We start from the raw sequence: 22,244 nt of genomic DNA on the forward strand, positions 1-22,244 counted from the left end.
ACACGCACACACACAAAATGGGCTGGGTGTCAGGATGCTCCAAAGGTCACGCTTGTTTGTGTGGAGTCCTGTAGCAGATGTGGAGACTCTTACTGACAGGAAGTCAAAACCTCCCACACTAAACTGTAGAAGAGCAACTGATGGGTCAATTACTGCAAAGGTCAATGGGGGAGGAGGGGAAGGTGTACAGGGGCATGAAGTGCAAGGGTGGAGGAGGATAAGGAAGGAGTGGAAGAAAGGCGATTACAGGAAGTGGATGAGAGGATGGAGGAAATGGAGAATGGGGAGAAGGAAATAGAAAAAAGTCAAACGGAGGTTATGAAAGTAAAGAGTTAGGAGTGGGAAAGGAGAATCAACTGAGGAGGTGAAAGCAAAAGAGGAATTAATATAGTGCATGAACCAAGATAAAGGAAAAGACAAAGAGGAAAAGGTAAGGAAACAGGAAGGTGGTGTTAGGGGAAAAGGGTAAGGGATAGGAAGTAGAGGGGAAGAAAGGGAAGGACACAACATGAGGTGAGAATGAACAAAACAAGAGGGACAACAAACACGGCAAATGGAAAAGAAGTTAGAAGAAAAACAGAATTTAACTGAAAAGAGGAGAAATATAAGTTGGGGAAAGGAAATGGAAATGAGAGGAGAAAGGATAAAAAAATGAATGCATAATGCAAGTACACAGATCAAAATCATGTGATCAGAAATCATATCTAATTTTCCTTCTTCCTTTTGAAAAGAAATATTAAAAAGGAAGGAACAGAGATGTGTACAGGATGGGGAGGGGGAAGAGAAAAAGAAAGAAAAAGTGCTAAAGTGAAAGAAATTAGAGAAAAAAGAGAGAGGAAGACAGAGAAAAACTAAAACCAAGGACGGAAAAACAACAAATGAGGATATTGTCAGATGGAAAAACAGAAAGAGTATGGAGTCATAAGTAGGAATACTACACACACAGAGAGAGACTCACACATACACAGAATGATCTTCATTACCTGAACCAATGCAGAGCAGCTACACAGAGGCCAAAATCAATAATTCTCTGCTGTTCCAAACACTGCGAAACACACAAATACACAGACACGCACGCACGCACACACATAGGCTGCAACACACAAAACAATTACAAAGTAAAAAGTCACATAGGCATGGATGCACATACACACTCGCACACAGTCTTCTAGAGAAGGATATTCATTCATTAGTGTCAGTCAATAGGAGAGAGAGTAAAGACAACCTAAACACGCACATACAACCTTGCAGAGAGAGAAGCATATCATGTACTGTATATGTTGTGTGCACAAAAGGGACAGTCTGATTGAATTGCTGTGTGTGCGTATGGACATAAAAACCTCACTTTGCTCTTGTAGGTTCTTTGCACTTCTATTTAAGCAAAGTCTGTTTTGTGTTTTTGACCTTCACACTGAGGATTTGTTGACCTTGTCTTCATGTTTTATTTCTAGGACATCCACATTGTCAGGTTTGATTTTATCTGTGTAATAATGAGACTGTGAGCAGTTTTCTCAGTTGGTTGGATAATTGTGTCCCTTATAACGGCCAGTGTGGCCAGTCAGAATTAATATAAATGAACAAAAACAGTCTAGAAATCTATTTTGGACAGGGTTTCCTGAAAGTATCACACAGAGGCAATCACAAAGTTATAGTTCTGAAAATAAATGAATAAATAACAAGCAGTCAAACGGAGGATTAAGGGTTGTTCATATAATATTTGTACCTCCACACACGTGTTAAATGTGATTTAGTATGATGCTGTCTTTTGCAGGGCTGTGTTACAGGAAATATACAACACACAGCCCTGAGAGCTCCAAAACAACCCAGCACACACTCACACACATGCACACATTTATCTGGTGTATACGTTTTGGTTCTGTTCATTAAAATGCATGTGCCTCTTCAAAGCGCTGCCGACAATGATGCCATCTGCTGTTGTGCGGAGAGGGCATGTGTGAGCACACACATTAGACGTACTCATGTGTAGAAACACCCATACATACACCTTACCTTTATTCACTCACACTAAACTACAGTCTCGCCCTGCGTGTACTCTTGTTCTCAGGTAAATATGGTTGTACTGTAGTTCTTACAGTACACACAAACACAGTGAAACGCACTGTCGGCCCTAGAAATTTCAGACAATTTTCTTTTATCTTTGGGTCATTCCTACAAGCCCAAATGTCCCCTTTAAAAGCAAACGCTCCTCTTCTCCTTTAAGTGCGTCGCACAAAGGGGCCATTTCAAAGGCAAATTCCACTTAGATTCACAAGTGCTGTGTACACTCTGGTACTCCAGGCAGAAATTCATCAAAGCTTAATGTTCCCTTCACAGAAAAATCACTTAGCGCTGAAGCTAGCCGTGTGTGAGTGAGTGTGTGTGTGTGTGTGTGACAGAGAGAGAGACCGTGGTGCGTTTCTGAAGCTTTTGCAAGTTGTTTGATAGCAGTTTAAAGAGCCACACAGTCACTGCAATGCTGCTAGCTGTAAGCCTGATACGCCTATGTTTGCGTGTTCACTTTCATTTGAATAAAAATGTTCGTTTGAAGACACAAAGATGAGCTTTTGCGGAAACTAAATTGGGCAGTAAAGCTGTTGCTATGGCTCCGCTTGCACTGGCAGCTTTTTGGGTGAAAAGAGTTAATCTGGGTCAAAAATCAATCAATCACAAAAACTGTTATTATGCAAAAACTTCAAAATTATTTTTTATCTTTAAATGACACACAATGTCCAAGAGTAATAAAAAATGTAGTGAGGATCACAAAGACAAGAAAAAGACTTAAAAAGGCTTTGTGCTGAAATTAGCACAGGGGAAAAAAGAAGAGGAAGAAACTGGTGAAACAATATTGAAAGCTTTATATTTTTTTTTCTCCATATGAGAACAAACTTAATGCGAGTTTTCATTACCAAAAAAATAATTTGTGAATAACTTCACTGGGATTGTCAGAGAAATTTAAAAGATGCCTTTATCAAAGGTATCAAAGTTATCTTTGATAAAGGACCAGCTAGGTGTTTGCAACTTTATCTATTCAGAAAGAATCTTTCTCACTTTTAATTTAAAAGTTTTAACAAAACTGCAATATTTTTTGATGGAATCCATAAAAAGTTGAAACTCATCTATGAGTGCTTAATTCAGGGGTTTCCAACTCCAGGTCTCAAGGGCCGGTGTCCTGCAGGTTTTTGATACAACACAGCGAACACAGACTTAAACGGCTAAATTAGTTCTCCAGAGGCCTGATAATGAATTAATCATTTGATTCAGATGTGTTGACCCAGGGTGATATCTAAAAACTGCAGGACAGCGGCCCTTGAGGCCTGGAGTTGGACACTCCTGGTTTAAATAATTTAAAGCTGGAATTATTGACTGTAAACTAAAAAGAATGGATGTAATAACCATGAAGTCACCCACCAGTTTACAAAGTTATATTTTTGATGTTTTGAAGTGAGCATTTTTTAAATACAAGCTAGGCCCTCCCAAAGGTATACTGTGCTTTATCCTCCCTTTTGACTTTAATGAAGAACCTAAATGTACAAAATAATCATCGTTTTGCATTCAGTATAACTTTAAACCATCAACTGAGGCAATAAACACATCAGGAAAGTGTTTAGTGAAAGCACGGGTCAAGAGAGCTGACTATACAACTGGACTTTCCCTGCTGACCATTAGATATAATACACAGGGGTAAGAAAAGCACTTTTGCCGCAGTCAGTGAAAAATCACAAGTGCCAAAATCATAACAAATGAAGTAAAAAGAAAAAAAAAAGTTTATATCAAACAGTTCTTTAACACACAAAGTTAAACTTAGCGTCTTTCACATCCAGCAGTCAGGTCTACTCTCATCCGCAATATTTACATTTTACACAGGCGCTGCTTCAGTCAGCTAAGTAGGCAGTGTTTCGGTTTTGCCGACACAGTGGGTCAAATGTCTAGAATGAAACAAGGATTTATTCTGTCCAGAGTTGGGCTGTACCATTCTACCACTCTATGGTGGTTTTTAGGACAGTATAACACAGTTATATTTATAGTTTATTTATTTATATAGCACATTTAATTACAACAGGGTCCCAGCATTCCCTAATGAAGTGGCAAACCACCTCTAGATTATGTCAAGCCAGTGCAATCCGGACTTGCATTCTCCTGAGGAGATTTTATTTCCAATAAGCAATATCACCACTTTGTATTTAGCTTACGCATCATTTGCAGCTAACTGAACTCAAGTTACATCTGTTTGCCAAATTCACAGTAAAGCTGTTCTCACACAGGTTCTGATTTTCTTGCCAGACAACTGTTTTGGTACAACACGGTGAATCAAGCCAGTTTCAAACCCTTTTCTGTTCACTAAATCAGCTATAATCACATATTAAATGTCCATTTCGACAGAAAATCTGAAGTCGTGAGTTGCTAAAGCTACACTAGTCATTTGCAGTCAACAGTTCTTAAGTACGCAACCAATGTTGCTTCATCTGTGAAAAACAAAGTTGGAAGAAAGAAAAAAAGCATAATCAAACCTATTCCAGTATGCATGAATGGTGAAAAAACGGAACCACAGGCTTATTCTTAGTGAGAGAGAAAAAATCCTTATCCAGGTTTAGTAGACTTTAGCATAAGTTTAACTTTTCAGACACAGGAACCACATCCCTTTTTGTTAATATGTAACCTATGGCTGCAATGCAGCATACGTGTGCTAAGGTTGACCTTTTACAAAATGCAGTCTAATCTGTTGTTTAGGTATGGAGAGAGAGGAATCAATTAGTAATGTTTTCCATTAGTAGGAACCAGAGGGTAAATACTTTTTTACTCGTGAGGCTGACTATGGATGTAGTGGTAACCTGTAATTTTATTGCCTTGCATATATTTGTATGTCTGAGCTTAATTATGATTTGATGTGACCAAGTGTTCAACTGGAAAGTTCTTCTCAGGCTTTGATCCATCAGAAACAAATAATCAGTGTGTCAGTTAGCAGCAGCTCAGTGGTCTGAGATGTTGGCTAAGTCTCTGCAGGTGTAGCTTATAAGACACCATGATTCAAATAATCAACAAGCAAAAGAAAAATACTTATACTTGTGCTAGGACACGAACCAACTACACTACAAAGAACATTTTTAATTTGAGTTTTTATATTTCAGATGTTTTATTCCTTAAACAAGCTTTTCTTGGTTCTTAATTATTTATTTATTTTTTTTAATACACAGAACCACACATGTTTCCAGTGTGTATTCTACCTTTGACCGAGGTGTTGGGCGGAGGTCCCTCAATTCGCAGGTTCCACGGTGGGTCTCCCTGGTTGGCGAAATCTCTCATCTTCAGATAGCTGATGGTGAGCCGGATGATGGAGGCCTTGTCCAGCTGGCTGGTGATGGCACCTGGCAGTGGCAGCATCTTGGCCAGTTCATAAAACTCAAAGTTCTCTTTTCCCCGACGCGACCTTGCCGCGTCCCGTGACTTCTCCTTCCTCAGAGCCTGCAGCCTGTAAGGAGTAAAAAAAAAAAGTTAAAAGAAATCTGATCACATAAAAGGGTTGTGCAGAACGTGATTTTCAGTAATCATCGGTGATGGGAATAACGGTGTTACAAGTAACGGCGTTACTAACGGCGTTACTTTTTTCAGTAACGAGTAATCTAACTAATTACTATTCCTATCGTTACAACACCGTTACAGTTACTAACAAGAAAATGCGGTCCGTTACTATTTTTCAACAAACAGACGGTTGAAGCTGTGTTCAGCTTACCGCATCTTATATCAGTTGCACGGAAGTAGCTGTAAGTAATGTAATCACCAACACTGTCTAGCACAACACCTGGAGCTAAGGGGGCAAAACAATCGCATGAGTGCTGCTGTTTGACTGAGGAAGAATAAAGTAGTCGTGGTAAGCCAATCACATGACCACTTAAAGACAAAGCAACAAGGTGATATATACCAGTTTTTAAATTGTGTTGATAGGCCACGTAAAACCAGAGTCATGATAAACAATATATACACGGCGTTTTTTCCTCAATAGTTTTGTTACGTTTACTGTCTAAGGACAGCGCAGCGAGCACTCTCTGCTTATGAGCAAAAAAACCTAAACAAACAAAAAAAAAAACGGGAAGTTTTACGAGTGACGTTTGTGACGTTTGGCGTGTTTGGAGTGTGTAGTTAATGTGTTGTCTTGTGTAGTTAGTGTGTAGTGTTGTGGATAGTTTTGTGTTGTGTGTCAGAACAATGAGCTGACTGCTGTCTCCAGGTAGAAACAGGAGTGATACACCCGCTGCTGTCAGACCTGCAGGTATCAGGCTGTGATGTTCTCCTTTATAGTGGACAGAAATATTTGGAGTGGCACAAATAATTTGTGTGGCATCTTATTGAATAAAGAACAGCTGATTGTTATATAAATAGTTTGAAATGGTTATTTAAAAAAATCAAGGTAAAAGGTAAATGACTGCAAATAAGTTTGTTGTTTGCAAAACTTGTGCATAGGATTTTAAAATTGACAATTTATATTTGCATTTAAAATTATGAAATATGATTCATTAAACATGTTTGTGGTTGTAACAGTAAAAGATATAACTTTTTCTACTCTGATTTTATGTTTTTTGTCTGATTTTAGATCAATTGTGTTAATACAGTATGTCCAAATGAAAACATGACTGTAAATTCAGACACATGAGGTTGTGCTGAAAAGGATGATACCAAACAAGGCAAAGTAAATAGTTTTTAAAGGTGAAATGTAGAGGAAACATCAAAAGTAGTTAAAAATGGCCAATTATACCCTGGACCCCAGAGGGTTAAACGTTTTTTGTTTTTTTTTAAAGTAATGCAATAGTTACTTTTCAAGTAAATAATTACTTTTAGAATATTGTAACTCAGTTACTAACTCAGTTACTAACTCAGTTACTTTTTTGAAGAAGTAACTATAATTAATTATAGTTGCCCAACACTGGTAATCATGTGTTACTGGAATAAAAAGCTTAATAAACATTCATAAGAGAAAAATGATAAATTATGCCCATAGATACAGTATGGTAACAAATATGGTGTGGTTTTAAAATGGTCTTCAAATAATGCTTTTACAGATACAGGAACACTCGAAGACACACACAACACGTGTCCGCCACAGCCAGTTTCACCAACACTGCTTTAAACCTTATTTTTTTTATCTTGAAGAAAAGGATGACACATTTTAATTTCAAGTCACTTGTATTATATTTCTATTGCACAAAATCACAACAACAGTCACCTCAAGAGACTTTGTACTGTAAGGTAAACACTATATAATCATAGAGACAACCCCAACAATCTGACAACCCTGCATGAGAAAGCACTTGGTGACAGTGAGAAGGAAAAACTCCCTTTTAACAAGAAGAAACCTCCAGGAGAACCAGGTTCAGGGGTAGGAAGTAGGACTGGGCGATATATCGAGTTTTTTAAAAATATCAATATATTTTTATACGAGATATAAGATGTGACAATATCGTTTATATCGATATAGTATATATTACGTTATAATTATACTTGTGGAGCCGCAGGTTTGCCTCTCTTTCGTCCACTTTTGTCTCTATGCAACGTTACTCGGCCTCGCCTCTCTCCTTCACTGAACACAACTCCCCCTCCCCCATTGCTTCACCTGCAGGCAACGACACGATGGACACGGCAAATCACCGTTAACGAGTTACCACGGATCGCCCCGTGCGTGGGGCTGGACGGCGTCAACGTGTTAGCGAGCTAACCGCGCTAACGACATACAGCCCCTGTGAGCTGCATGGCCTAAAATCCTTTCATTTTCTCAAAAATCGACAGTGCGCCTTATGTATGAATTCTGGTTGTGCTTACTGACCGCAAACTGATTTTATGTGGTACACAGCGCTCAGCAATCTGTCAAAAAATGTTTTAGTACGACTTTGCAGCTGCACCGCTTGATGGATTGTCAGAGCATTACGGCTACCGTAGTCTGGAGCCTCGCGGAGTGATACGTACTGTGCTTCAACGTAATATTACCGTATTGTGTGTATATGGACCACAAATGGCACCTGTAAGAGACGTGGTTACAAAGAGGATTTCAAACTCCAGGCTGTCGGTCACGCAGTAGAACTTTTGGGAACAGAGCAGCTGTGAAATCTGTCTTTGTTATTATGCTCAGCGTCTGTTAGTTTACATTTTGACTGCACAGTTGTGAGCTTTTTGTTATGCACAAAAACAACATTGTTTTCTTTTATTTATGGAGCATTATTATTTAATAAATGCTGATAATTTATTTTTGAGTAATTTCTTCTACGCTGTATGTTAATAAAAGTGCCTGTGTAACATCTGGGACACAGTTTTGACTAAGAACTCTCTTTTTGTTCTTACCTTATGGCTTAAAAAAAAAATATCGAGATATATATCGTATATCACCATCCAGCTAAAAAACATCGAGATATGAATTTGGGATCATATCGCCCAGCCCTAGTAGGAATCCATCTGCCTAGGGGTGAGGGAAGGAAGACAGTACACAAAAAACCTCTTTACACCTCTTCACCAATACAAGAGTAATGTTGCACAGAAGTTTACAAATTCATGACCATCACAAAAGAATATTGTCAATTACTATCATTATTCTTGCTTGTTACACCCCTTAGGTTGCTTCCTTTGCTACATGACTGTGTGAAATCATGCAGCTGTGAGCTCAGAGTAACCAAAAAAAATTACAGCACACTCTGTGCTCTCTGATTAAAGCCATGAGTGAAAGAAAAAAATGCATAATTTGCTAAAATAGAGCAAAATTGGTCTCCTGTGTTAAAATTCCCTTTTTTGTAGACCCATTTATCAACCCCAGTCTCCTCCCTACATTATTATAATTACTACAGCCACCAAGGGGTTATCTTTTAGAAGTCACTTCACAATAAAACAACTGTTCATAATAACCAGTTTAAAGTCACTTCTTGGGGGCTGTTTCTTGTCAGTTATATATTACCCATTTTAAAGTCTCTTAGCTCTTACCTCTTAACTTTATGACTTGTTGATTTCTTATTTTCTTTTGATTCCTATTTCCATATCAGGTAAGCTACTTGTGATGTATGCGACACACACACACACACCGTTTTTGCTCACGATCACGTTTTTATTTATAATAACAATGCGCCGTGACAGCTCGTCCCGGTCCAGCCCGCCTCCCGCTCGACTCTGCCGTCACTATATAGACACACAGAAGGAAAACACTCATGACACAATCGCCACGACCTGTGGCTCACCTGCCTCCCGGTACCACCCCCCTGAGCTCACCGCTCCACCCCTCCTCTGCAGCTACGCCAGGGACCACACCTCCGCCACACTACTGTAGCGCAGTGCCCTTAGTCCAAAGTTAGACTTTTACAGAAGATTGTCTCTGGCCCCTCTCTCCAGTTCAAACAGATTCTGGCCTGTGCCAATACAGCTGTTCTAATATGGTGACTGTCTGGTATAGCGACTGACACAGTAGCTTACTTTTTTGTAGCACCACAGAAGACATTTTGTTGGTCTTAATGGTTGTAGGTCTAGTTTGTAGGTTCAGTGGTGTTTGCCTTTTGATATGGTAAATGGAAATAAACTAAGATTCCACACTAATTAGCATTTGCACATTCTTCTGGGGAGGGAAATCTAAACACTTTCACATTAAACTGTCACATCTTCTTCAGTGAATGAAAGAAGGAAACTACACCAACAAAGATCACCCTCTTTGCTAATCCCATTTCCTCCCCCTTTCTCTACTTTTCTTCATATTAAAACTACACTTTAAAGCACCTTGCAATCTGTCTCTGTTTATTCCATAACTTTCTTTTCATTACTTTTCCTCTATCACTTTCCACCCTATTACTTTATATCAAAGAATGACTCTGTTTATTCTCTCCCTTTCCCCCTCTCTCTCACCCTTCAACAACAACAACAGTGACGACCATACTTTCCTGCAGCCTCTCATCATCATCGGACGCCGTTATGAATTAACTCGGCAATAAATCAGCTGCTAAAAACCTCTGTGGGCTTCCTGCCGGCAACACACACATACGCACATGCACAAAGACAGGAAGACAGGTGATTAATTTTTGCTGGAGCTAAAAAAAAAAGTGTGAGAGACAAAGTGTGTGTGTGTGTGTGGGGGGGGGTAAAGAGAAGAAGAGGGATGAGATGGAGGGATAGCGGACAAACACTTTAGAGGAGGAGGAGTTGTTTAGGGCTAGAGATGAAAAATGGATGTCATCTGGCAGAGAGTATAATTTTCATACTGTTTGTCATTTATTTATCAGGGGGAACAAATAGTAAATGGAAAGAAGAGGTTGACAAAATACAGTACTTTTTCAACGTATGTAATCACTCCCCTTCTAAAAAGTTGCATTTTATTGATTTTTTGACTTTTAGTGTTATTTTTTTAACATTGTAACACATTCTATTTATAGCATTTGAGGTACAGCACAGCACTTTGTGTTGTTGTGGATGTATGCATCCTAATTTACAGCATAAATTAAATCATGAATGCTGTCAATTCAAACAGGAGCAAGCTGATGGTCTCATAAAAGAGCTTATCTCAATGCCAGTCCCATCAGCTGATGCCTCAGGTGATAGATTTCTACACTTCAAACAGGCAAATGTCACACAGAGAGCAGTATTTAACTTGCCTTGGCCTGCCCACAGCTGCAAGCTGCTTTGCAACACACCTTCACCCGAACTCATTCTTTCATGGTTATGTATGACTTCATCAATTCCATTTTTATCTTTAATGCTTATTCAGTTCCATGCATGCTCTCCTGACCATCATCTTGACTATACAGAACCATAAAAGTAAGAAAGGAGAGGCTGAGAAAAAACATTACCATGTATATACAGTACTATAGTCTTTGATATAAGTCAGCTTTTGATGTATCACAGTTGCTGAAAACCAGTGCTACAGGCACGTTGTCACCATTTGTAACTCCAGCTATTAGTCAGCAGAGAAAAAAGGAAAATCCACTAAATGTTTTTGTGAGAAAAACCCCCCACTACATTTACTATATTTACGCACACAAATCTGTCCACTGTGTGTATGAAGTCAGCACTGACGGCTGCTGGGAAAGCGAGGTGCAGCCAGGCAGATGGAATTTATTTGTTCCGCAAACTTTGAAAGCATTATGTTGACGGACGACAAATATGTCTTCATGTCTGTCTGCTGTTTGCAGCTGTGCCTGTGTAGAATATGTGTGTGTGTGTGTGTGTGTGTGTGTGTGTGTGTCAGTGGACAAGGAGGTGTGTTTGACCTTGACTCAAACAGACATATTTATCATGTACCGGCTGAGTAGGTAAATGCAACACTTGTTGTGATCGGGGCACGTGTGTGTGTGTGTGTGTGTGTGCATGGAGATGCTTGGGTCTTATAAACATGAAATGAAACTGTGTCGTAAAGTTCAGCCGGGTGACTTGATGGTGTTTTAAAGAGCTTGTCACGGCAGGCGAGGTGTGCGTGTGTATGTGTGTGTGTCATGTCGTAAAGTTCAGCGAGGTGGGTCGATGGCTTTTTAAAGAACTTGTCAGCTGAAAGGAGGAGATATGTGTGTTTGTGTGTGTGTGGGGCGTGTGGGTGTTTGTGTGTGTGTGGGGGTGTGTGAGAGAGAGAGAGAGCGAGAGGGCATGTGTGCCTGACTATTTTAAGAGCATGTAAGCAGAGAGCACCCTGGGAAGGTCACTGAGTGGCTGAGGTTTAACTTTCAGGTCAACTGGAGGTCAAACTGGCTATCAGTCATGTCACAGGACAAACTGTTGCCAAGCAGATTTACTGTCTGACTTAATTGCAGGTGACAGTATTATAAGCAGAGATGTGTTGGTAGGATGCTTGGTCTCCCAATTCCATTTCAACCATCAGAAACTACTTATGTAAGTCCTGAAACAATACAAAGGGCAATTTCAACTTCAAAAGAACAAGACGTCCACATCAGAAGGTAGGTGTGCTGTGGTGGCAAAAGACTTTTGACCTATATGGCCAGAGTCTTGTCTGTCATCATTTTAAAATGTAGCTTTCACTAGTGATGGGTCGGTCGCAAACGAAATGGCTCTTAGAGCCGGATCTTTGACGTGACCGACGCGAGCCGGCTCCTTATCGCGAGCCGTGGGGTTTTTTTTCTTTCTCTCTCTCTCTCTCGCACTTTTTTTCCGCTTCACTTCGCACGCGAGCCTTGTGCTTTGCGCTGGGCAGAGGGGGGAGGGGCGGTAGTTACACTCAGTAGCACAGGAACAGAGCCAGAGGGAGGGAGAGACAGAGAAAGAGAGCCAGGGACAACAACGTCACATTAAAAATCATCCACAACTATTTTCAGTTGCAGATGATAAAGGATTCATAAAGTTTATTCATGCAGGTCCATATGACAGAGAATATGCATGTTCTTTTTGTTTTCATATTATAATTTATATTTAATTGTGTTGTGGTTTGCAGTGTTTTGTGTTGTTTCACTTTAAATTTGTAAAAGGAAAAAGCTGAAAATTTAAATAGTTAAAAGTTGAAATGTGAATAGTTGATTTTTGTATTATATGATTTATTTATTACATTTTATGTGGAGTGAATAAAAAAAAGTATATTTACGGTGGCCCCTACAGACAAAGCACGTACAAACTCCAAAACATGTAAAAACTCCAAAACACGTACAATCTCCGAAGCACGTACAAACTCCAAAACACATAAAAACTCAAAACACGTACAAAAGACAACAGAAGTGCTCCAGGATGCTAGGGGCAGTGTTGAGCTTTTGTTACCTAGTGGCTACACAAGCCAGCAAGTACCAACGACCGGATTTGGTGTGTGGTAATAACAGGTAAATTAACTTTTTTTTTTTTTTTTTAATTATTTGACTATATATGAATGCTTGTGTATAAATACACAAACAATACACATATGCTTTCATGCTTTCAATTGTGTAATTTAAGTGATCTAGGTAGCTCTGTTTTGGAAGTTCAGTTCATGCTAGAAATGTGTTTTGGAGTTTGTACGTGTTTTGTCTCTAGGGGCCACCGCATATATTTATATATAAACATATATAAATAAAACCACTTTTTTTTTACATTAGTAATTTCTTTTGTGCATAATTTTATATTATTGTTAATAATAAATTAATTAAAGCAACAAAACAACCTGAAGAGCCGGTTCGGAGCCGAAAGAGCCGGCTCTTTTTAGTGAGCCGAACCGAAAGAGCCGGTTCTCTAAAAAGAGCCGGAAATCCCATCACTAGTTTTCACTGTTTGGCCAGGTTTAGGCATAGAGACTGATGTTTAAAATTATTTGAAACCTCACTAATACGTTTCCATAACTTTAGTTTAGACAGGACATGAAGTGAAACTGAGCCAAGATACTGGCAGCTCGACTGATGTCCAGCTAGCCCAAATTAGCGCATGTTCCAGTAGATACCTTTCTCAATATTAAATTGACCAATTTCATGTGGATAAGACTGTTTAAGCTGCTTCCCTCTACAATCGCTGTTGCCGCTGCAAGCAACTTTCCAACCCACCCCTATGCAAATAATAGTCAGAAATATTTCCAAGAGAGACCTGGTTATTAAAGGTGGTTACAGGGTACTTCTGAGCAGTTTCCTGCCAGATCTGCATGGTTTTTCAAACCAGCATGGGACTATTTTCAGAACAGTATGAGACACTCAGACAAAACATAACATGCAAAAACCGAATAAAATATACTTAACACACCAAATGTTTCTTATTGTGTTGTGTCACTATATTCCTCAGAGACCAAAGTTTATTTTATGCCTGCAATCATTTGATTGAACAGAAATCCATTTTTTGTTCCATTTATATTTCACAATGTAAACCCTGCTTAATTTTTCTGCTCTTTTCTGATATCTGAGTATCTGTTTACATGATCAGCTCATCCATCTGCAGAGGCCAAACTGAGAGGAAGAATATTTCAGCATGCACTTCACAAAAATAACATCCACACAGGAATGTCTCTGATGAGATAAAGAGAAACACAGCGAGCAATATGAAAATAAAGAGATGAAGGCAGGAGATAAATGATTCAGGAGCGCCGTGAGGTAGACAACAGGGAAATCTGGGGAGGTTTGAGGTCCTGACCACTGATAGCCATCACAGACAACCGATAGAAATCTTTTTTATATATAAATAAACACACACACGTACGATGGGTGTTAAGTTTAACATTGTGCAAATGTAAGTTTGGTTCAAATGGACATTGTATAACAACTTTAAATTAACCTGTTTGTTTGTTTTTTCAAATTGATTTAAAAACAATAAGAATGCCAGTAATTACAAAAATGGTAAATATCAGCCCTAGTACTGTATTTTCCACACTATAAGGCGCACTTAAAATCCTTTAATTTTCTCAAAAATTGACAGTGCACCTTATAATCCGTTGTGCCTTATGTATGAATTCTGGTTGTGCTTACTGACCTTGAACTGATTTTATGTGCTACACGGTGCTCAAAAATCTGTCAGAAAATGTTTCACTATAACTTTGGTAAGCTATGAAGGCACACCGCTTGACGGATTGACAGAGCATTGCGGCTACCGTAGACAGGAGCCTCGCAGAGTAATCTGGGTCCAAAACTCCGTTCCCTTCAGGTCCCAAAGTCAAACAAACACTCCGGCATCACTGAGAGTCAAAAACTGTCTAAATTCTTTCATCTTTAATAAAATGATTAGCGTTGTTGTTTTACCAGGTGTAACAATTGAGTTTAACATCCAGGCATCCATGAAAACAGAATTTATTAAATTTAACGGAGTTAGAAGTTAGCAGGAAGTTAGTTCGCTAGTTTCCACCTAAACATGATCTGACTGAGAGATTTCTGAAAAAATGTAAAAGTACAGCTCTGCTGTCACTTCTAACATAAATGAAGACAGAAAACTAAACAGCAGTGACGTTTGTAGGGTTACTGAAGTTGGACTAGCTGGTATATAATGATGTACTACGTGATCGCTAGAGACACAGCTATGTTAGCATAACATAAACACAGTGAAGCTGGAGGACGAATGCTAACTTTTTTCCACTCGATAAAAGTTAACGGGATGGTTCCCAAAGGTTAGGGACAAATGCAATCGCATGGCTGGATTCTGTAAACGGATCAAACTAAAGTCAGGAGAACAACTGAGATAATCCATCCACAATATGAGGGTAGTCATTAATATACTGCAACATGGGAATAGATCATCTGCGAGAGAATTCAACATTAATGAATCAATGGTACTGAAGTGGAGGAAGCAAGAAGAATGAGTTGAGTAAAGTTTGACTTATCTGACTGTTTAGTTTCGCTTAATGCGCTCATACCCCGGTGCGCTCATGAATGGAAACAGACCCATTCATCAGTCAGTTCATCAGTGCGCTACGGTAATCAGCCGGGCATTGGACAATCCCCATATATCTGATTCTTACTACTTCCTAATACTGGTTCAGTTTGTGGAGGTTGCCAATGTCATTGTGTTTTATTTTTTAACTTTAAAGTACACTCAGAACATGTTCCTAAATAAAGTTGTATTTAACAAAACAAATCCAAACATACTGCATGGTACATACTGCATACTGCAATTGCAGAATTTAGAGGATTGGTAGGAGATCAGTGGGGTTTAAGGTGTGATGAGGCCATGCTGGTCTTCTGGAAATTTATTAGACTTAGTCTAAGGCAGGGGTGGGAAACTCCAGGTCACCCTGGGTCAACACACCTAAATCAAGTGATTAGTTCATTACCAGGCCTCTGGAGAACTTCAAGACATGTTGAGGATGTAATTTAGCCATTTAAATCAGCTGTGTTGGATCAAGGACACATCTAAAACCTGCAGGACACCGGCCATTGTGGCCTGGAGTTGCCTAAGGCCTTAGTCTGAGGCGTAGAGACTAAGGCCAGCAAGATTCTCCCTTGGCAATCTTGCTGGTTGGTGAGTGGTTGCTGCAAAAAAATCACAATTTATCAGAAACTAATAATATCTTTCTAAAGTAAAGGTATGCCTATCTAACACATTTCAAATGACTTTTATGATGAACGGGAATGTTCGCCATTTTCTGATTTTCAGTATATTGTGAGTATTTGGAGACAAGTTGGAGTCTTCCACTCAAACTGCTAGTGACCAAAGCAATGGAAGGAGATTTCCAGTGCAGCACCATATTTGTTTATTTGTTTTTTTTTTACAACCAGTTTCACACTTGTGACTGCCAGAAAGATCCAGCAGCCATTTGCTAACCAGTCACTGAACACACATTTTCACCAAGCAACTGCTTGCATGAAAGCAGGTTGTGAGCAACCACTCTCAGCCAGTTGGAGAATAATATGTTCAACCCAGCTGCAGTGCCCATTCTGCGTCAGGTTACAAAAATCAAGAGGTGCGCTACCGTCTGAAGTGAGTCAAAACAGTGTTCTGCTGTGCAACAGGGCCGTAAAACGAACTAAGATCAAAAACTATTTTAGAATGTAATGAAAAAAGTATCACTTTGTATGGATTACAAAGTAATATGCTTAGTATCAGGTAGCAAGTGACTCGAAACTGTAATTACATATAGTAATTGCTAAATGTGTGTGTAGTGAAGAATTCACTCAAAACATCTGATTTAGTAAGTTATAGTGTGTTGGAAATAGCTGCTTTTTTTGAGGGTTTAAATGATCAAATTCTGACATCTTATTTAAAAGGGCCAAAAATAGAGAAAGTGAAAGAATATGAATGAGGGACCAAAAAGGAAGGAGAGAAAGAGAGGGAGTAATAAAGCTAAAGAAAAGAAAGAGCTCTGTCTCCTTCTCATCCTTATCTATTTAATCTTACTGTCCCTCTGTCCTCTGACAGTCTCTCTCTGTTCCTCTTGTTCCTCTCTCTTCTCCCTCATCTTTCAATTCAGCCATTCAGGTGACCCACAGCTGAGGTTCCACCCCGTCAACTCAGGCGAGGACGAGAACACACACACACACATGCGCGCGCGTGCATGCATGCACGCAAGCACAAAAGGCCCTTCAGGAGGAGGGTAATTGCTTCCATTGCGATGGGAAAGGAAGGCAGAGAACAAGTGTCACTTTGGATTAAGCCCCGCCTGCTGACACAGCCATGGTGGTGAAACCCCTGCTCGCTATGTGTGTGCATGTGCGTGTGATCACTGATCAGGGGACTGAGTGCCAAATCCAATCTACCTACTGAGAGAGAGAGAGAGAGAGAGGAGGGAGGGGGAAAAGAGGTTGAAAGAAAGGCAGAAAGGTAGAGGAAAAGGAAACTGAATATAAAGAGATATATGAAATACATTAAAGGGAGTAAACAGAAGAAAAAGAGTAGAAGGAGGAGTAGGAGGAGCGATAAGATGATGTCAAAAGGGGATAAAAGACCCAAACCCAAACTCTTATTAACAGAGGGGGAGAAGAAGGGCAAAAAAATTAATTAAAGAGGAGAAATAATGAAATAAGCAATAGGCCAACAATTTAGGTGGAATCAGTTTCTGATAAATATTTAGTATCAAGTACAGGGAGGAAAAGATTCAGTGACCATACTGATTACGAGGATACAATAACCATGTCGTCTGCAGAATTAAAACTAAAAAATGAAAGGATTAAAACTTGCTGTGACTTTGTGTGTGTCTGTGGCTGGGTGAGTGGGTGAGTGAGATGATGGTGTGGAGGAAGGGGGCCTAAAAATTATTTTTCTGCGTATGTTTGCACATATGTATACCCAACAACCAACCATTAGGTGTTTAGTTAGTCCTGTTGTGAGCAAACAACAGAATGCAGCTCACTGTGTTTGTGTTGGTGTGTAGAGGCACTATGAAAACATGACAACAAGAAAGAAGGAGAGAGAGAAAAATGCAGGGAACAATGTGAACTTAGGAAAACACTCTCATGTGCAATCATTGTGTATTATTTCAATTCTATTCTATTTTATTTATATAGCACCAAATCACAACAACTGTTGCCTCAAGGCGCCTTAAACTGTAACATAAAGACTCTTCAGTAATGCAGAGAAAACAGAGAAAATCCCAACAATTATATGAGCCCTTATGAGCAAGCTATTTGGCGACAGTGTGAAGGAAAAACTCCCTTTTAACAGGAAGAAACCTCCAGCAGAACCAGGGTCAGAGAGGGGCGGCCATCTGCTGCAACTGGTTGGCGGTGAGGTGAGGAAAATGCGGTGGCATTATGGACGGGTTGCAGGCTTATCCACAAAGGTTGTGCCCCTCAGTTGAATTCTAGTGGCATCTTTTGAGTCAATGAAAAGGATTAAAAAACACATTACTAATACGTTTATGCAGTAACAAAGAGGCTCTGTTTTTCTCATTTGTTTGGGCTATGTGCAATCATGTGTGAATGGACAAAGTCTAGGTAACAGTATTAATGCACTCTCACCTATTCTCCTGTTTTTTCAATGTTATTATTATTTTTTTGAATAAGTGCCTTCTCTCGCTGGTATGCCAGATACATATACCAACACAGCTTGGCTTTTCTGCCATTGCCACAAAGTCAGTGTAGTGATAGCAGATTATACTATTACATTGAATGAAACATTTAAAGATTAACCTCCCACTTCCTTCTTTTTAGTATAAACCCTGCATTTTCTTTTTGAATAAACTTTATTCATCTATTAATGCACAAACAGAGTGGAGGATTTGTTTTTATGTCCATGGTTTGCTCTCCAAATGGTCACCAGTTAAATGCCCCGTATAGTGAGCAGACAATCCACACTGTCTGGCTGCTGGAAGTTAATGCAGTAATATAAAAGCTCGCTAAAAATCCAATAGTTTTTCCTGGTTTTAAAGGCTACTGCCCTACTAGCATACTATATCATACAGACAACTGCCAGTTCGCAGATCACACCACGCTCATGAATTTGATTTGAGTAGTGGAAGTATATAGCCATATTTTTTTTTACTCAATACTAAAACAGGACAGATACATTTAGCATTGCACACCTCCCTTTAAAATGCTCGACAGTGACATAATAGCAGCAATGCATAGAGAATTTTCCAGAAATACAAGATTATCAAGTCAATCTTAGCTCTTAAAGTATCTTATCATATATACTTTCTGCATACCGCTCGATTTTATTGTTTGAGGTATATTAAAAAAATAGATAGCAATGATTTTTAATGGAATCTGCCTCTATGAAGATACCCTGGCTTTACGTCCTACAGCTAAATACACACACACAGCATCATTTAATCATTCTCCACTAAGATTCTGTCAATGGAGGGATCAACATGAATTCCAACAGAGAAGTGGTGCTACATCTTACTATCCTAGAAAGAAAGTGTAACAGTGGGAAGAGTAAGCATTAGAAGAAGAGAGATATGGCAAGAATCGAAATAGCAAAGCAGCAGGAGCAGCATGAAAAAGATAACTATTAAAAACATTTCAAAAATTTATGGTTTAATTTCTGGAGAGGCTTGATTTCATAAAACAAAAACTTAAGAAACACTATGACTCGTTTAATCATACTTCATTTTAATCTTCAGAAAATGGATTGATTCAAGCGATAGGTGTCTGTGATGGAAGGAAGAGAGACTCAATGATCTTCTCAGCTGTTCTCACTATTAGTTTTAGGGTATTGCAATCTGATACAGTGCAGCTACCATACCAGACAGTGATGCAGCTGCTCAGGACGGTGGTGAGAATGGATGGTGGGAGATGGGCTTTTCTTAGCATCCGCAGGAAGTAGAGACGCTGTTGGGCCTTTTTTAGTTATGGAGTTAGTGTTGAGGGACCAGGAGAGGTTCTCCACCAGGTGAACACCAAGGAATTTGATGCTCTTGACGACCTCCACAGAGGATCCATTGATGTTAAGTGGACAGTGATCTCTCTGTGCTCGACTGAAGTCAACAATCATCTCTTTTGTTTTGTCCACATTTAGAGACAGGTTGTTGACTCTACACCAGTCTGTTAGTGGTTGCACCTCCACTCTGTATGCTGACTCATCGTTCTTGCTGATGAGACCCACCACAGTCATTTCATTGGCAAACTTGACTGAGCAGGACTCGACTGTGCAGCATGACTTGCTGCACAGTCATGAGTCAGCAGACTAAAGAGCAGTGGGCTGAGTACACAGCCCTGAGGAGCTCTCGAAGCACTTCATCATGATGGGTGTGAGTGCAACGGGACATTAGTCACTGAGGCAGGAGACTGAGAACTTCTTTGGCACAGGAACAATGGTGGTGGCCCTAAGGCATGTTGGGACAACAGCAGTGCTCAGGGAGAGGTTGAAGATGTCAGTGACATCTGTCTGGTCGTCTGCACATTCTCTGAGCACTCTCCCAGGGATCTTTTCTTCACCAACATGTCATTCTGAACATTAAACCGTGCATAGAAGTTGTTCAGCTCATCTGGTAGGGAGGCGACACTATCTCAGGCAGATGTTATCTTCCTGTAGCGGGTGATGGCCTGGATGCCCTGCCACATCTACCGCGTGTCGCCGCTGTCCTGGAGGTGGCTGTAGATTCTTCTGCCATGCACGTGCTTCACTGCTCTGATGGGTTGACACAGTTTGTCCCTCGCTGTTCCCATGGCCGCCTTGTCATCTGCTCTGAAGGCAGATTCTCGAGCAGCTAATGCACTTCTGCAGTCATCCACAGATTCTGGTTGGAGCGTATTATGACAGTCTTGGAGATAGTGACATTATCGATGCACTTGCTGTGCCCCCTTTGGTCTGAGTGCAGTCAGTTGCCCATAGACATTGGCTGATGAGTGCTAATGACTAAATAGAGTGCACCTGTGTGTAATCTAATGTCAGTACAAATACAGCTGCTCTGTGACGGCCTCAGAGGTTGTCTAAGAGAATATTGGGAGCAACAACACCATGAAGTCCAAAGAACACACCAGACAGGTCAGGAATAAAGTTATTGAGAAATTTCAAGCAGGCTTAGGCTACAAAAAGATTTCCCAAGCCTTGAACATCCCACGGGGCACTGTTCAAGCGATCATTCAGAAATGGAAGGAGTATGGCACAACTGTAAACCTAACCTAAACTCACAGGCCGAACAAGGAGAGCGCTGATCAGAAATGCAGCCAAGAGGCCCATGGTGACTCTGGACGAGCTGCAGAGATCTACAGCTCAGGTGGGGGAATCTGTCCATAGGACAACTATTAGTCGTGCACTGCACAAACTTGGCCTTTATGGAAGAGTGGCAAGAAGAAAGCCATTGTTAACAGAAAACCATAAGAAGTCCCGTTTGCAGTTTGCCACAAGCCATGTGGGGGACACAGCAAACATGTCGAAGAAGGTGCTCTGGTCAGATGAGACCAAAATGGAACTTTTTGGCCAAAATGCAAAATGCTATTTGTGGCAGAAAACTAACACTGCACATCACTCTGAACACACCATCCCCACTGTCAACTATGGTGGTGGCAGCATCATGCTCTGGGGGTGCTTCTCTTCAGCAGGGACAGGGAAGCTGGTCAGAGTTGATGGGAAGATGGATGGAGCCAAATACAGGGCAATCTTGGAAGAAAACCTCTTGGAGTCTGCAAAAGACTTGAGAGTGGGGCGGAGGTTCACCTTCCAGCAGGACAACGACCCTAAACATAAAGCCAGGGCAACAATAGAATGGTTTAAAACAAAACATATCCATGTGTTAGAATGGCCCAGTCAAAGTCCAGATCTAAATCCAATCGAGAATCTGTGGCAAGATCTGCTGTTCACAAACGCTGTTCATCTAATCTGACTGAGCTGGAGCTGTTTTGCAAAGAAGAATGGGCAAGAGTTTCAGTCTCTAGATGTGCAAAGCTGGTAGAGTCATACCCTAAAAGACTGGCAGCTGTAATTGCAGCAAAAGGTGGTTCTACAAAGTATTGACTCAGGGGGCTGAATAATTACGCACACCCCACTTTTCAGTTATTTATTTGTAAAAAATGTTTGGAATCATGTATGATTTTCGTTCCACTTCTCACGTGTACACCACTTTGTGTTGGTCTTTCACGTGGAATTCCAATAAAATTGATTCATGTTTGTGGCTGTAATGTGACAAAATGTAGAAAAGTTCAAGGGGACCGAATACTTTTGCAAGCCACTGTAAAGGTCTGCATCTAACAGTCAGAAACTCTAGCAGCGATGAGCAGTAATTGGAAACTAGCACAGAGTTCTTGCACCATTCCATGCTGATGTAAACACACAAGCCACCACCGTGAGTCTTGCCGCACAGAGCTGCATTTCTGCCGGCACGAAATGAGGTGAGCCCGTGTAGCTGAATGGAGGTGTCCGGAACTCTGTCACTGAGCCATGGTTCTGTGAAAGCAAAGATGCCCAGTTCCTAAATTCCTGCAGTCAGATGTAGTCCAGTTTATTGTCCAGTGAGCAAATGTTTGAGAGCAGGATGGATG

At 40.2% G+C, this 22,244-nt stretch overlaps 1 protein-coding gene across 4 annotated transcripts in view; it reads right to left on the reverse strand.

The window, feature by feature from the left end:
• The window catches only part of npas3 (neuronal PAS domain protein 3), a 377,381-nt gene that overhangs the window by 223,531 nt on the left and 131,606 nt on the right, over window positions 1-22,244 (reverse strand). For all 4 annotated transcript variants that reach the window (XM_084913933.1, XM_084913932.1, XM_084913934.1 and 1 more), the window contains one exon: window positions 5,223-5,467. In XM_084913933.1, coding sequence (XP_084770059.1) covers window positions 5,223-5,467 — 245 coding nt within the window. The remainder of the gene's footprint in view (window positions 1-5,222; window positions 5,468-22,244) is intronic.

Source organism: Perissodus microlepis, chromosome 19 (assembly GCF_051167445.1).
Source record: "Perissodus microlepis isolate ML-2025 ecotype Zambia chromosome 19, ASM5116744v1, whole genome shotgun sequence".
NCBI classification, from domain to species: Eukaryota; Metazoa; Chordata; class Actinopteri; order Cichliformes; family Cichlidae; genus Perissodus; species Perissodus microlepis.